The sequence below is a fragment of the Muscardinus avellanarius genome (assembly GCF_963383645.1).
Source record: "Muscardinus avellanarius genome assembly, chromosome: 1".
In the NCBI taxonomy this organism is placed as follows: Eukaryota; Metazoa; Chordata; class Mammalia; order Rodentia; family Gliridae; genus Muscardinus; species Muscardinus avellanarius.
In genome coordinates, this window is record NC_137786.1 from 145,591,997 (window position 1) to 145,609,108 (window position 17,112).

The window sequence follows — 17,112 nt, forward strand, 5'->3', positions numbered from 1 at the left end:
CCCCTGGGTTCCATCCCCAGTACCACAAAATAATAAAAAAAAACAAATGAAAAATAAAATAAGGCTGGGGGTGTAGCTCAGAGGTAGAATGCCTCTGGATTCAACCTCTAGTATCAAAGGGGAAAAAATTGTACCTTGTCTCTTTCAATATTAGTCACTCTATTTTAAAGATTATCAATTTAAATTTTTTTCAAAGAGTAATCTTTTCTTTCATTGGCTACTCTTTTTTTTCTATTTTTAGCTTCATTGATCTCTGCCCTTCTAGTTTTCAAGTGTCAGGGTTTTTTTAGTGTGTGTGTGTGTGTGTGTGTGTGTGTGTGTGTTTAGTTTGAAGATGTTTAGATTATTGATTGAGATCCTTTTCTATTGTTTTCTTTTTGTGGTACTGGGGACTGAAAGCAGAGGCATTCTAACTCTAAGAAATACCCCCAGCCCTATTTTATTTTATTGTGAAACAGGGTCTCACTAAATTGCTGAGGCAGACCCTCAATCTGCATTCCTCCTGTTTCAGCCTCCCAAGTACTGGGATTAAAAGCATGTGCCACCATAACAGGCTGAGACCTTTCTTTTCTAGTTGGGTAGGGAACTGGAGGAAAGCTCAACAAGTACTACATGCATGTATGCATGTCCCTATCAATAATGTGAGATTATAATGCACCATTAAAATAATTATTTTTATTTTTATTTTTTTTGGTGGAACTGGGAGTAGAACCCAGAGGCTTTCTACCTCTGGGCTACACTCCCAGACCTATTTTATATTTTATTTGGAAACAGGGTCTCACTAAGTTGCTGAGAGCCTCACTAAGTAGCTGAGGCTGGCTTCAAACCTGTGCGATCCTCCTGTCTCAGCCTCCCAAACACAGAATGGATTATAAGCGTGCGCCACCACGCCCAGCTAGTATTATTATTATTATTATTATTATTATTATTATTATTATTATTATTATTTTTGTGGTACTGGGGTTCCTGGAAACTCTTCTACCTCCGGACTACGCACCCAGACCTATTTTATATTTTTATTTGGAAACAGGGTCTCTGAAGCCTCACTTCAAGCCAGTGTGATCCTCCTGTCTCCGCTTCCCAAGCACGGGGATTACAAGCATGTGCCACCATGCCTGGCTTAAATTTTTTAAGAAAAAAAAATGTAAGACCCATTCCTGGCTGCAACTAGGAACAAAAGAAAACAACCTCAACCTGAATTAATAGCTAATAACTTGCTTACTGGTCAAACAGTAAACACTTCCCCTAAGATCAGAAACAAGGTAAAGTTCTCTGCTCTCATCACTTGTTATTCAAATCACCCAAGTGATAAAACTACATGAGTTTTGTGGGGATACAAACATTCAATCCATAACAACAAAGTGCCTAGAATAGTCAAATTCAGAGATAAAAAGTTGAATAGTAGCTATTAGGTCATTTTCTGTTACTATAATGAAAAACCTGAGGCTGAGTGACTTTATAAAGAAAAGAGGTTTATTTAGTTCATAGTTCTAGAGTTTCAACTCTGGTGATGGCTTCATGGCAGATAGCATCACAATAAGAGATGACATGGCCAGGCAGGAAGTCAAAGTTGAAGCTTTTATAACAACTTGCGCTCTCAAGAGTAACTCAGGGATCCCAGGAAAACTACCATAATCACTCCAAGGACATGCCTCCAATGGTCTAAAACTAGACTCTCTAAAAGTTCCCTCCACTATTTCACTGCCACAATAAGGAGCACTGCCCAACACATGAACCCTTAGGGACAAACTCAAACCATATCCAGACCACAGCAAATGGGTATAAAGAAAATGTTCTAGAGGTAGAGGGGATAGTTATACAATATGTATGTGCTTAAATGCTATTTAAAAATGACTGAAATGATAAACTGTGTTAAATTTTAAATATACTTTTATTGGTACATTGAATCCCACATTGTAATGAAGTTCAAAGTGATAGGAACATATACATGCACAGAGCCCCTTTTTTTTAAACCACCAGAGGAAAAATATTAAATATCCTAGCCAGTGTAATAAAGCCAAAAACATAAATAAAAACTACATGACTCAAAAAGGAAGAAAAAAATACCGCTTAGAGATGACATGATTGTCTATAGAGAAAAATCACAAAGAACCTACAAATAAGGTCCTAGATATAACAGGTGATTTTAACAAGGTCCTAGGATACAAAGCCAATACATAAAAATCAACAGTACTTCTGAATAACACAGCACTAATAAAATTTGTATGCTGACAATAATAATATACATTTTATTTCTACTATCTTACCTGTTATTTGCCTAACCCACTGAATGCTCTCCTGTAACTCTTTTTTTTCTTTCTTTCTTTTTGATATTAGGAATTGAACCCAGGAACATTCTACTTCTGAGCTATACCCCTTTAATTTTTTTTTTTTTTGCACTACTGAAGATTGAACCAACAAGCATTCTACCTCAGAGCTAAACCCCCAGCCCTATTTTTTATTGTTTATTTTAAAACAGAATTTCACTAATTTTTCCAGGGCTTCACTAAGTAGCTGAGGCTGGCAGCAAACCTGTGATCCTCCTGTCTCAGCCTTCCAAGTATTGGGATTACAAGAATGCATTACCATAGTCAGTGCCCTTTATAAAAAAATGTCTAAACATTTTGAAATTATAATTTAAACCTTAAAGGTAAATGCTGAAAAACTATGCTCAATTTTTGCTAAGGATTAAGTGTACCTTTTCTTGATTTCCCCCAAATAAAAAAAATTTATTGGCTGGGTGTGGTGCTGCACACTTGTAATCCCAGCATTTGGGAGGCTGAGACAGGAGGATTGCCATTCGAGGACAGCCTCAGCTACTAATTAGTGAGGCCCTTTATAATTCAGTGAGACCCTGTTTCCAAATAAAGAATAAAAAATAGGACTGGAGGTGTCGCTTGAAGTTAGAATGCCCCTGGTTTTCACCCCCAGTACCACACACGCAAAAAAAAAAAAAAAAAAAAAATTAGCCGGGCGTGGTGGTACACGTTTGTAATCCCCGCGCTTGGGAGACGGAGACAGGAGGATCGCGCAGGTTCGAAGCCAGCCGCGCTGGCTTAGGAGACCCTCTTTCCAAAAAAAAAAAAAGTATAAAAATAGGTCTGGGAGTATAACCCAGAGGTAGAAGGGTTTCCAGGAACCCCAGTAACACCAAAAAAAATAATAATAATAATAAAAAATAATAATAATAATAAATTAATCACATCTCAGAGTTTGAGTTTTTTCTTAATAAAAAGCATCCACTACATACACATAAAATACTTGTTAAAAGCCGGGCATGGTGGCGAACACTTGTAATCCCAGCATTTGGGAGGCTGAGACCAGAGGAGCGTGGTTCATGGAGAGCCTCAGCTACTTATTAAAGAATAAAAAATAGAGCAGGGGGTGTAGCTCGGAGGTCAAATGCCCCTGGATTCCATCCCCAGACCCTCAAAAAAAAAAAGAAAACTTGTTAATGTTATAATTTCCCTGGATCATTGGACTCCAAAGACTATACTTTGGGGCAAATGTTCATAAACTGAAAATCCACTATTTCAAGTTTTCTTTTCTTTTTTTTTTTTTTTGTGTGTGTGGTACTGGGATTAAACCCAGTGGCTTTCTACCTCCAAGCTTGTTTCTTATTCTTTATTGTAAAACAGTCTCACTAAATTTCAGAGAGCCTCACTAAATAGCTGAGGCTGATTTGAAAACCTGAGATCCTTCTGTCTCAGCCTCCCAAATACTAGAATTACAGGCATGCACCACCAGGCTAGGCTTCAGGTTTTGTTATCTTTTTTCTTTTTTCTTTTTTTTTTTTGCAGGTCTGGGGATGGAACCCAGGGACATTTGACTTCTGAGCTACATCCCCTGCCCTATTTTTTTTTTTTCTTTATTTTGAAACAGGGTCTCACTAAGTTGCGGAGGGCCTCACTAAGTAGCTGAGGCTGTCCACAAACCACAATCCTCTGGTCTCAGCCTCCTGAATGCTGGATTACAAGTGTGCGCCACCACACCCAGCAGGCTTCAAGTTTTCAAAACTAGTTCTTAAAATTACTTAAAGGACACTCAAGTCAATTTTACTTCTCAGCTAAATTTATCAGCGTACTTTAGCACAAAAATTACCAAATGCCAATTTGAGGGACTAGAGATCAAACTTTAAAGGTACTAGATTCCTTAGTGGTTGACTCATAAGCAAGTGTGCCTTTGCAATCTGCTGAAAACCCCTGTATATAGTCTCAGCACCTAACTTTCTACTAGGCTCCAAGGACGCTGGTCAAATGATGGTACATTTTAAAAAGGAGCCAATTACTTCAGCGTAGGTCATTCAGAGCCCAAAATCTGAAGAAAGACCAAAACCAAATATTTTTTAGAACTCTACTGTGACCCAATTGTGTCCACCACTAGTTTGTCCAAAAGAAATATGCTATAAATAAGCAAACTACATCTGGTCACTAATGTGTGTGTAGAGACTTCCTATACGTCTCATGGACTTAATTATAAACCAATCACAGTAATAGATTTTTAGTGTAAAGTGTAGCATATTATTCCATTTTTAGCTTTTGTACATATATGTTACACTTCCAGCTGATAATGAAAAAAAAATTTGCACCATTACACTATTAAGCTAGGTTGCATCCAGTCTTTTAAATGGTATCACTCAGTGCTTTTTATTATTTGTTTTGAAACAGAGTCTTGTTAGGTTTCCGAGAGCCTAAGGTGCTGAGGCTGATCTTGAGCCCACAATCATGCTGTCTCAGCCTCCCAAGTACTAGAGTTACAGGCATGAACTGCCATACCCAGCTCGTGTTTGATAATTTATACAATGCTGAAGATGTCAACCACATCCTTTTCAGCTTGAAGCGCTCTTGCTTTCACTTTTCTCTTTTAAAGTTTCCCTCTTTCTACTTTAATCACCATTCAGTTTAGGTATCACTGTTCTTTCTACCCACTGTACCCAAACATACCTGTAAGAGATGAATCCAGGGGTATTTTATCTCCAAGCTATACCCCCAGCCCTATTTTTTCAGGCTCTTTATTTTTTCATTTATTTATTTATTTATTTTTGTGGTCTAGGGATGGAACCCAGGGGCATTCAACCTCTGAGCTATACCCCCTGCCCTATTTTTTATTCTTTATTTTGAAACAGGGTCTCACTGAGTTGCAAAGGGCCTCACTAAGTAGCTGAGGCTGTATGTGAACCGTGATCCTCCGGTCTCAGCCTCCTGAATGCTGGGATTACAAGTGTGTGCCACCACACCCTGCTCAGTCTTTTTATTTTTGAAACAGGGTCTCACTGAGTTGTGAAGGGCTTTGCTAAGTAGCTGACACTGTCTGCAAACCACGATCCTCTAGTCTCAGCTTCCTGAATGCTGGGATAACAAGCGTGCACCACCATGCCCAGCTTTATTTTCTTGAAAGTTCCCCCACCACCACCATTAGGCTGTAAATTCCTTGAGGACAAGGGATGGCATCTTCCAAATCTGTAATTTCAGTGCTAATCGCAGGTACCTAATATGTTATTAGTGACTTCACGCAGAAGGTATATAATAAATGAAAGTTAAGGGTCAGATACTGTAACCATACAAATTCACTAAAGTACTGGTAGGTCATTGAGGGAAATAGAAGGACTCTGAATACTTTTATTGGCAAAATTTCATTTCACAAGTAAAAAAAAAAAATCCATTAACATACCTAGCCACTGTTGCTGAGATATTTCACACCAGTATTTTCTCACTGAAAGAATGTCTTTGAGTAGTATGTTGCTACAATCAGCTCCATAAGTAACACCATCAGATGCATCTTTTACTGTATCCATGACATAATTTAAGAGTTCTTGACATTTTAGCCTGGGTGCTCCTGTTTAAAAATAAAATTAATATATCAAAACACATAAGATACTAACAAAAAAATAAAGATCACTTGCAATGAAAACAAATTTTGAAAAAAACTACATTTGGGAAATTACTCTCCTCACACAGCAGAGATAGGCAAACTATGGCATGAGAGTAAAATTCAGCCAGCTGCCTTTTTGTGTAAATATAAAGATTTGGTAGACTACAGTAATGCTCATGAATTTACTATAGTTTACGGCTATTTTTATGCAAAAACAGCAGAGCTGAGTAACTAGAACAGAGAATATATGGCCCATAACGTCAAAAACATTTAATATGTTTTTAAAGTCTGCCAATCCCTGCAGAAATATGTACTAATAAAAGCAATAATTTATTCTATCCTTAATAATTCACAATTTCTGACATAAGACTGGAAATGAACCAAAGTTCTTGGTACTTTTATAAAGAATGACCTTATTAGGCTAACAAGACCACAAGGAGGCTATTTACCCAGAAAAGCAAATTTACTACAAAGTCCAACAACACCATACAAATGACATACAAATAGGTAAGGCTGTAATTTTAACAGCATATTATTTGAGAGTCTAAAAATTCAGCATTAATAGATACATACTTTTTTTTTTTTAATTTGGTGGTACTGGGGTTCCTGGAAACACTTCTAACTCCGGGCTACACTCTCAGACCTATTTTATACTTTTTTTTTTTTTTGGAAACAGTGTCTCTTAAGCTAGCGCGGCTGCGCGATCCTCCTGTCTCCGCAATCCTCCTGTCTCCGCCTCCCAAGCACGGGGATTACAAGAGTGCGCCACCACGCCCGGCTAGATACATACTCTTAAAGTTAGTAAGATTACATTTTAAAATAACTTAATTCTCGTTTTCAGCAAATCATATTAATGCCACAGCTGAAATGTTATACATCAATACTGATCTAATCTTAAAATTATTATTATTATTTTTTTTTTTTTTTTGGTGGTACCGGGGATGGAACCCTTCTACCTCTGGGCTACATTATTTTTTATATTTTATTTGGAAACGGGGTCTCTTAAGCCAACAAGGCTGGCTTCGAACCTGCATGATCCTCCTGTTTCCACCTCCCAAATGCAGGGATTACAAGCGCGCACCACCATGCCCAGCTAATCTTAAAATTAAATATAAGAAGTAAAATACGGTGGCACATGCCTGTAATCCCAATACACAGGAGGCTGAGACAAGATGAAAAGGAAACGCAGAAATTTTAAGGAACATCATGAAACTTAACATTCTTCATTGCTTGGTTTTCTATTTTCCAGGCTCTCTTCTTTGCGTACATAGGAACAAACTAATACAGGAATGAACAATTTTTGCTTACTTGTTCCTTCTCAGCTGCCCCCTATTTTTTTAATATCGGCTTCTTTCATACTATTTTGTGTATAATGCTAAGCAAATCTGGCAAAACCTGGACATGTGTTTAAATTCCTATGAACCCTTCAACTTTTTGAAAGAAAAAAAATTGAATTAGTGAGGTAAGGAAGTAAGGTAGCTTCCAGTTTTGCTCCAAGTTCACGGAAGTTTAAGCTACAAAGTCCAACTTAAAAGAAAGCAAATTCTAAATATAAGCGGCATTTTAAAACTATTTAAGTTATTTTGTATTGATAACTTCACTCTTTGTTGTAAGCCAATATATTGTTATATTTTCTTTTCTTTTCTTTTTTTTTTTTTTTGGTGGTACTGGGGATGGAACCCTTCTACCTCTGGGCTACATTCCCAGACCTATTTATTTTGGAAACAGGGTCTCTTAAGCCAGCAAGGCTGGCTGCTAACCTGGGCGATCCTCCTGTCTCCGCCTCACAAGCACGAGGATTACAAGCGTGCGCTACCACGCCCAGCATATTATTATATTTTCAAGTGTAATATCCATCATTAGTTTTGTTTGAGTGTGATACCAGGGATGAAAACAGGGGAATACTACCTATGAGCTACACCCCAGCACTATTTTATTTTTATTTTGAAACAAAGTCTCTCTAAGTTGCAGAGGACCTCACTAAGTTACTGAGGCTGGCCACAAACCTAGGATCCTCCTGTCTCAGCCTCCCAAGCACAGGGATTACATGTATGTGCCTATACGCGGTTGCATCATTAGTTATAAAACTTCAGGCTTTATTTCACTGCAAGGTAAAATTAAAAGCTACAAACTTCTCTAGCATGGTATCTTTCACTTGGTACATATAAATTATGCCAGGCATGTGGCAGTACTGTAATCCTAGTACTTGGGAAGCCGAGACAGGAGGGTTGTGGGTTCAACTTAGTATGGTACTCAGCAACTTAGCAAGATCTTGTATCAAAATAAAAAATAAAATAGGGCTGGGTAACTCAGAGGTTGAATGCCCCCAGTACCAAAAAAAAAAGTCCAACATTCCTAACAAAGAATACAAAATTTAACTGGATACAAGGCTATAACACTGGGCAAAAGTAGATACATGGCTATAATGCTAGGCAAAAATAGGTACAGATGATTTCAGTGCAGCTTTCCTTTAACTCTGCTGAAGTCTCTAACAAGGGCTTGGGGCTGTCCACACAAACTGGAAGCAGAACTTTTTCTAAACAATTGTTCTTTGGACTCAAGTCTTCCATCATCATTCTAAAATATCATTCACTAACAATGTGTGTACCTCCACGAAATATCTACGAACATCTGGGCTTTTCTGATTCTTAAAACTAAAGTTGATAATCACAAAGCCACAACCTTAACCGCAAGATACAGTGTGAACCCAAGAGTCTCTAAACAAATCAATGTTTTCTTTTCTAGCTTTCGGCTTCATGTCAAGCCCATTTCCTTTGTAAAAGTTACTAGGATCCTGCATTTTTGGTATTAAAATATCAACTCTTCAAAATATCAACAGTACAAGTTCAAGAGATACGTTGCTTATCAGTAGCAAAAAAAGGACCTGGGTTTTATTTTTCTGGGTTTTTAAAATATTTTTTCCTTAAGTGATAGCAAGCACAATACTAGCTGAATGTAGGTTTTGACTACCAAAGAAATTAATGTGATATTAATATTATATTATACAATAGACACAAGGCATGGTGACACACACCAGTAATCTCAGTACTTCAGAGGCTAAGACAGGATGATGGCAGGTTCACAGCCAGTCTTAGGAACTGAGGGAGGCCCTCTGTAACTTAGTGAAACTCTGATTCAAAATAAATAAAAAAGAACTGGGAGTACAGTTCAGAGGTAGATTGAACCCTGGGTTCAATCCACAAAAGAAAAAGTATACAATAAAAAGTATGCAAGTCCTATACCAATCAGAATACAACAAAGAGATTAAATGTTATGTAATTAAACTCAAGAATATTCAGAAGAGAGCAAAATTAAAAACTAGGTCATATGAGCTGAAGGAAGTAGATCAATTTACCTTAGAGAGAAGACTGAGGGAAAAAATATAACTACCTTCAAATATCATGAAGGATGTCACACCAAAAAAATAATTTTTTGTATAATCCCAGAAGCCGGAAGCAGTAACAAAAGAAGAAAGAGTTTCAATACTCCTAAAGCTGTTCAAAGACAAAAAAGAAAGCCTGAAAAGGCATTTTAATCATTAAGACTGTACTTCTACCTAAATGGTATGGAAACAGAAAAAAAGATAAGAATGAGGAGTTGAAATAATAATTTGAATTATTTCAATTCTGAGATTCTATTATTTTACGCTTGCATAAATTCCTGCAAACATTTGAACTTTTACTTATTTACTCACTTATTTATTTATTTTAGTATTGAGGATCAAACCTAGAAACATCTTACCTGAACTATATACCTCAGCCCCCTTTTTATATTTAATTCTTTTTGTGTGTTGATGCTGGGGAATTGAACTCAGAGGTGTTTACTTCTGAACTATATCCCCAGACTCATTTTATTTCTTATTTTGAAACAGGGTTTTAATAAGTTGCTGAGGCTCACCTGGAACCTACAGTCTTCCGACCTCAGCTTCCTCAGTACTAGGAATACAGGCATGCACCATCATAACAGCTCCTTTTTTGTACTTTTTAGTTTGAAACAGGGTCTTCCTAAGTTGATGAGGGTCTCAGTAAGGTTGCCAAGACTAGTCTCAAACTTGGGATTCTCCTGTCTCTGCCTCCAAGTACAGAAATTAAAGACACATGACACCATGGATGGCTGAATCGATAGTATTTAAAAATCATTATATGTACGGCCGGGCGTGGTGGCACACACTTGTAATCCCGGCGCTTAAGAGGCTGAGACAGGAGGGTCACACAGGTTCAAAATGAGCTACTTAGTGAGACTCTCAGCAACTTAGTGAGACCCTGTTCCCAAATAAAATATTAAAAAAAGGTCTGGGAGTATAGCCTGGAGGTAGAAAGCCTGAGTTCCACTCCCAGTCCCACACACACACACAAATCATTTTATGTACTATAAATCAGCACTTAATTTGATGCTACCATATTTAAAACAAACTTATGCTATTGTAACATATTATGCCATTTATTCATAGTATACATCACTTACTTTTATTTGCACATTTGATGAAATATCTAACCAAACTACTGATTTCTTGCATCTTTTTCTGTCTGGAGGTTTGTGTTGAGGCTGATACATTTGGTTTTGCTGTTCTCAAAGATTCTGTTTCTTTTTGAATATATTTCTGTAAAAATCTTCAAGAAGAAAAACAGACTTTCAAACTCATTACTGCTCAAATTTGTGTAATTTCACACAAGTTATCATGTCATCACAAAGAGCATCTCTTAAACCACGTTGCTTTAACATATCAGCTGAATGAAATAAAGGTCTTTTTCAAGGTCTAACTCCTTCAACACCAATATAAAGTCTGGCCTGCAAAGCTCCCAATGTTCAAGGAATCTACCTGTGTGATTGTCTATTTTACTACTTACATCCTCAATTTATCATTAAAAGCTTATAATGCAAATAATAGATCTCAATCCTCCACAATTGGTTATGCTTTCAGCTTTTTTTTTTCTTCTCAGAACTAGGGATTAAACCTATGAACCTAGGGGCATTCTATCTCCAAGTTACACCCCCAGCCCTGTTTTGTTCTTATTTTGAAATAATGTCTCAATATGTTGCAGGTCTCACAAGTTGTGGAGGCTGGCCACAAACCTGCAATCCTCCTCTCAGCATTCCAGGTACTGAGATTACAAGTGTGTACCGAATTGCCCAGCTATGTTTTTAGCTTTTAAATGAAGCCTGCCTAGAAGATGTTCATGACTAGCCAGTAGCATTGGGTGCTACTCTGGCCTAATAACTTACATAAAACAATATTTATCTTTAGAAAATAATTATCTATGGTTTCTAAAATAAACCAAGTAGCAAGAGAAAAAGAAACATGCATTTTTCACACCATGACTTCAAATCAATAACAGTCTAGCCGGTCATGGTGGCACACTCTTGTTATCCCCATGCTTGGACAGGAGGATCGCGCAGGTTCGAAGCTAGCCACGCTGGCTTAAGAGACCCTGTTTCAAAAATATAAAACAGGTCTGGGAGTGTAGCCTGGATGTAAAAGGGCTTCCAGAAACCCCAGTATCACCACCAAAAAAAAAAAAAAAAAAAGACAAATCCATAACAGTCTACTACCAAATAAGAGCTTTAAAATACTAAAAAACAACTATACATATTTCCTCTTGACTGCAAATGCTATTTTGAGTTTATATAATAACATCAGTTTTCTATATTAATTTAAAATACTTCAGCTAGGAGTGATGGCAATTGCTGGTAATCCCAGTACTTGGGATGCTGAGACAAGAGGATCACAGGTTCGTGGCCAGCCTCAGCTACTTAGTGAGGCCCTGTTTCAAACAAAATACTTAGTGAGACTCTGTTTCAAAAATAAAAAAATAAAGAATAAAAAATAGGGCTGGGGGTGTAGCTCGGAAATAGAATGCCCCTGGGTTCAAACCCAAGTACCACACACACACACACACACACTTTATCTTTCTTCAGTCTTACAATTTGTTTTTATTTATAAATAAACTTCATGGTTGGCAATTATATCTTGGTGTAAAGATATTTCAATCTTGTTTCCACTCCTTTCCAACAATCGTTTATTATTATTGCCTAAGATTCTCTTTGCTTTTTAACTGCATTTATCTGAAAGTTTTTCTTTTACTTATTTTACCATAATTTAACTTAGGACAGTTTACTTTTAATCATAAAATACTTAGAGATTTCAAAGTAATAAAATAAGCATTTTATTGTAATTTAATTTTTCTCTAATTTGAAATGAATTCTTATAAACTAATTTATATTTAAGAAATTCTTAGCCGGGCATGGTGGTGCACGCTTGTAATCCCAGCATTCGGGAGGCTGAGACCTGGAGGATCGCGGTTCGTGGACAGCCTCAGCTACTTAGTGAGGCCCTCTGCAACTCAGTGAGACCCAGTTTCAAAATAAAGAATAAAAAATAGAGCAGCTCAGATAAAAAATAGGTGTAGCTCAGAAGTCAAATGCCCCTGAGTTCCATCCCCAGACCCGCAAAAAAAAAAAAAAAAAAAAAGAAAGAAATTCTTTCTCAGTCTTAGGTGAAGAATGCTTTGTTGAAAAATAACACTTTAAACATTCTATATGAATGTCCTTTAAAAATTATGCTTTGGATAACTATTAAGTGCCAACTTCATGTGCAAGGCATTATAATGTAAAGGAGCAAAGTAAAGGCTTAATGCGAAAATAATATCACATCAGAAATAAAAGTGAAAGAGAAAAAAAAAATGAATAGAATACCTAAAAACAGCATCCCAATTCAAATATCTTCCTTGTTTGGAATCTGAATGTCTATCTAAATGTTGAATTGTTTCAGGATCCCGAATCAGGCGCTTAAACTTTTCAACTTCTTTCTGAAAATGAAAAGTGAAAACATAATAATGTGCCACCAATCACATATTTGTTTCAAGGAAAAATAAAGTTTAAGTAATTTACTACCCTTCGTTCGGTAGCTCTATCATGTTCTAGTTGCCGGCAGCAAATAAGCAGATCATTAAGTGCTAAACTCATTGTTGAGGATTTCAAAACACACGTTCTATTCTGAAAAATAAAACACATATATTTTTATGTAAATAAACAATTATTTTATCTCATTTACTTGTTGATGCTAGAGATTAAACTCGGGGCCCAAGGCAATGTTCTCCACTGAGCATGCCTATGTGTAATTACTTGAGACTGTAATATTGATAAATAGACCTAACTGTACAACTACAGACACACTGTAATTAAAGGAACACGGTATTCTTAACATTTGAATATTTGAATATTCCAATATTTAAAAGAGTCCTGCTGGTCAGGTGTGGTGGGGCACACACTTGTAATCCCAGTGCTTGGGAGGCTGAAACAGGAGGATCACACAGGTTCGAAGCCAGCTTCTTTTCCAAATAAAGTATAAAATAGGTCTGGGAGTATAGCCTGGAGGTAAAGTCCCTGGGTTCCACCCCCAGTACTACAAAAAAAAAAAAAAAAAAAAAAGAAAAAGAAAAAGAGTTTTGCTGGATGTGGTGACATAGGCTTGTAATCCCAGTACTTGGGAGGCTGAGACAGGAGGATCACAGATTCTCAGCCAACCTTAACTACTTGGTATGGCCCTTGGCAACTTAGTAAGACCCTGTTTTCAAAATAAATAAAAAATGGGGCTGGGGTACAACTTGGAGGTAGAATGCCCTGAGTTCAATCCCCAATACTGAAAAAAAAATAGTTCTTAGAATATATCAAATAATGCTCTAAAATTCAAATGTGTTGTCAGCAATGTCAGGATAAAGAAAAGCATATTTTCTTAAGAAAATGAAACAGTTCAGGATTATCTACATTAACAGGATATTTGGTCACTGATACATGCAAACAATATTCACTTCACACCTATGTTCAAGGTACTATGTTGTGGATAGGTAGACAAAAAATGAACTAAACTGACACAGATCCTACCCTCACAGAGATGTATCTGGGGAGGAGGAGAATAAACAACTGAAAAATCAATACATAATTCCAAATTGTGGTAAATGCTTCAAAAGAAACATAAACACCATAGAAAATAACAGTATAGTGGACCACTTTAGATAAACTGTCAAGAAACATCTCAAAGGAGATTATAACAAAGTCAAGATCTGAATGAAATGGTGCTGATTTTAGGAAGAATTTACCAAATTTTTAAATTGATAAATCTAACATTTCTTTTGAGATTTCAGTAAGATTCTCTCTGAAGAATTTGATACTGACAACTACATTGATCTTTCTAGAAATAATATACCTTTAGCCAAAAGCAATACCTCAACATATCTCAGTGTTACTGTAAGGATACAAACTTAGGTTCATTACAGTGCCTCAAACACAGCACACATTTAGTGTTAGCAATTATAGTCCCTTCCTCTTTATGTGCTTCCTAAGTCTCTTTCGATGGTGGTTCTCCCACTCACATCTCAAAGAAAGTCCTTGTTCCTTGCTAACATCCATTCCTGTAAGTTCAAAATACTGAAAACTCCCAAATCTGTTTTATTCAATGCCAGACCTTGACCTTGAGCTTCAGGAAATGTCTTCACTTTGTGCCTTTACAAGCATTTTTCCTCCTCGGGGGAAGGCTCCTGCTACTCTCCAGAAAAATTTACACAATGCCAGGTCTCACGGAAAACTGATTCTCCCAGGTTGAATGTCCATAGAATGGGCCACTCCGATACCAGCACAGCACTCTTCTAGAACGTTACCACCTTGACTTGGTAGTTTGTTTGTTTGTTTTCCCGGTACTGAGGATGGAACCCAGGGACATTCTACCTCCGAGCTACACCTCCAGCCCTTTTTTTTATTCTTTATTTTGAAGCAGGGTCTCACTGAGTTGCAAAGGGCCTAAGTAGCTGAGGCTGGCCGCGAACCTGCGACCCTCCCATATGCTAGAATGACGAGCGTGTGCCACTATGCCTGGCTGTAGTTGTCTTTCTACTTATCTGTTCCTAGCGGGGGGGGGGGGGATTATCAGCTAAGGCTCATTAGTTAAGGTGTCACTTATCTTCACAAGGAAGACAGTGCAGAGGATCACAAAGCCGAGCACCATCAGAATTCGAACTCTGGTATTGATTCCAGAACACATGCTCTTTAATCACGGACTATACTTGAAATTTCAATAAATTTAGCTGTCTAGAAGTATTCGAAGTACGAAAAGAAAAAAAAATGACTTAGTCAAGTCACTTAGATAAACCTAAGGTGACAAGAAGATGGAGTGCACAGGAAAGAGTTCCTTCAACTCCGGGCATTTTAAAGGAGGTTCTTGCTATGTCAGCTAGGAGCTCAGATCCAGGCAGGAGAAGGCTTTGAAGACCGACAGCCAGCAAGACGGTGTGAAGGGGAGAAGAGGGGCGCCCTGGGCCGCTCCGGAGGACAGCCCGTGTGGAGACCAGGACAGGCTGGGTCGACTCGGATTTTCCCGCGCACGAGTCCCTTTGTACCTTCCGGGTTCCTACCGACGGCCCAAGTGGTATCACTGCGGGCGACGGTGGCAGCAGCGCAAACGCCCGCTCCTCTCGCCTCCTCCCGCGCCACCGCTCTGGCACCCCGTTATCCACGCGCCCCTTCCCGCTTCCGGTTCAAAGGTGGCGCGGCTTGGCAGCGTCAGTCTCTCTAGGAAGAAATCCGGGCAGAGAACAGTCTGCGCATGCGCAAGGGCATCACGCGCTCGCCGCTGAAAACATTCTGTCTCCCCAAAACATTCGCCGCGTCAGAGGCAACGCGCCTGCGCCCTGCCCACCAATGGCGAGCGAGCTCGCGCTCGCGGCCGACCGTCGGGCTCCGGCTCCGGCCCCCCCGCCCCCTCGCTCTCGTCAGCCCCACCCCTCCAACTGTGCGGGCGGAAATGACGACCGCGGCGCGGAGCTCGGAGGCGGGTTGCATTTCGGCGCCTTTCTCTCTCCAGCGGAAGCGATTGGTCGTTGTGGGGAGAAAGAGGCGGGACAAATTGCCGCGGGTTCAGTGCCGCCACTGGAACCGGGAGATGCGGCGCAGGAGCTGTCGCTGTGTTTGCTTTTACCCCAGTCTCGTCTCTGATCGTCGTTCCTTCTGCGGCTTGGATCATGTTGTTACCCTCGGACGTAGCCCGGCTGGTTTTGGGTAAGCGCGGACACGCGAGGGAAGGGTACCGGGCCAGGCTAAGCGAGACCGAAGGACCTCGGTGGCCAGAGGTGTTCCTGGGTGGGGAAGCTTTGGGGGGTTGCCTCCTCTCAGACAAGTTGAGACCGGCAGTGATTGTCGGCCCCTCGGAGGCTCTGGGCAGTTGAAGCTCTTTGTATGTGGATGTTCTTCTCTAGCGAGGCTGCGTGGCGAAGGGGAGGGCGCTGGAGAGGCTCGGGGCGGAACACCTGGGGCCTGGGGTCTGAGGAAGAGGCAGGCCTGCACCCTTCCTGCACCCTTCCTTGGGACCCCCGAAAGTTGTGGACGCGACGGACGGGCTGCGTGTTTTTGAACCTTTGCCTCGTCGGAACTGATACCAAAATAGGACTTCTCCACCCACCTTGCGTTGAAGAAAGACCTTTCTTGACGCCCTTCTCATAATCCGGCTTAGAACTACGAATTTGGGACAAATGAGGGTGATCTTTCTCCATTTTAGTACGTTGCCCATTTTAGAGATTTGAGATGCCAGTTACATATTTTAAAGCAGATGCAATTCCAGTTTGAGCAAAAAAAATTCAGAGGGGAGATGTATTTTAATTACGTATTTTCTAGCCCGAGTTGGTTTTTTCCTCCATTAGAGGAGTTTGTAGACTATTTGTCTGTGCCTCAGTGTATTGTCCGAGTGGGAGACGATTTCTGTTGTTGTTTGTTCCTTGAAAGAATAAAAGGGATTATACTGCTGGGAACCAGAGTCAGTAAAAATCAGAATCCAAGCCAGTGCTTTACGGGCTCATATGCCACATCCTTAAAAGTAAATGGTAAACATCTGTGATGAAACCTCTAGTAGTTTCCACCACTATTACTACCATTATTTTATTTTACGAAAACTCTTTTTGTGCCTTTTTAAAATACTCAGCTCTGTCCAAAAAAAAATGTGTTTGTACAAGGATCTTGATAAGCACATTTTGCAGAAAACATTTGAGGAAAATGGTTCCACCATACATTTTTTGGAGAAAGTAATTTGAACTAATATTTTGTTAACGTTCGGTTCTTCTTTTGCCCCCTTTATCAGAATCATATATCTGTAGTGCATACATATCTATACCTGTAATAAAAAGCCATCTTGTAATTGTTATATTTATTAGGCTTATATGTAAAACAGTGAAAAATAGACTTACTGTACCTTCACATACA

The 17,112-nt window shown here is 39.0% G+C and overlaps 2 protein-coding genes across 3 annotated transcripts in view; one reads left to right on the forward strand and one right to left on the reverse strand.

The window, feature by feature from the left end:
- Positions 1 to 12,834, reverse strand: part of ATM (ATM serine/threonine kinase) — a gene marked incomplete at both ends in the record, with an annotated part of 138,217 nt that extends 125,383 nt beyond the window's left edge. Inside the window, 4 exons of the mRNA XM_080715533.1 lie at positions 5,671 to 5,835; positions 10,336 to 10,481; positions 12,565 to 12,677; positions 12,763 to 12,834. Coding sequence (XP_080571659.1) covers positions 5,671 to 5,835; positions 10,336 to 10,481; positions 12,565 to 12,677; positions 12,763 to 12,834 — 496 coding nt within the window. The remainder of the gene's footprint in view (positions 1 to 5,670; positions 5,836 to 10,335; positions 10,482 to 12,564; positions 12,678 to 12,762) is intronic.
- Positions 12,835 to 15,881: 3,047 nt separating this feature from the next.
- The window catches only part of NPAT (nuclear protein, coactivator of histone transcription), a gene marked incomplete at both ends in the record, with an annotated part of 58,363 nt that continues 57,132 nt past the window's right edge, over positions 15,882 to 17,112 (forward strand). For both annotated transcript variants that reach the window (XM_080696617.1, XM_080696618.1), the window contains one exon: positions 15,882 to 15,918. In XM_080696617.1, the coding sequence (XP_080552743.1) occupies positions 15,882 to 15,918 (37 nt within the window). The remainder of the gene's footprint in view (positions 15,919 to 17,112) is intronic.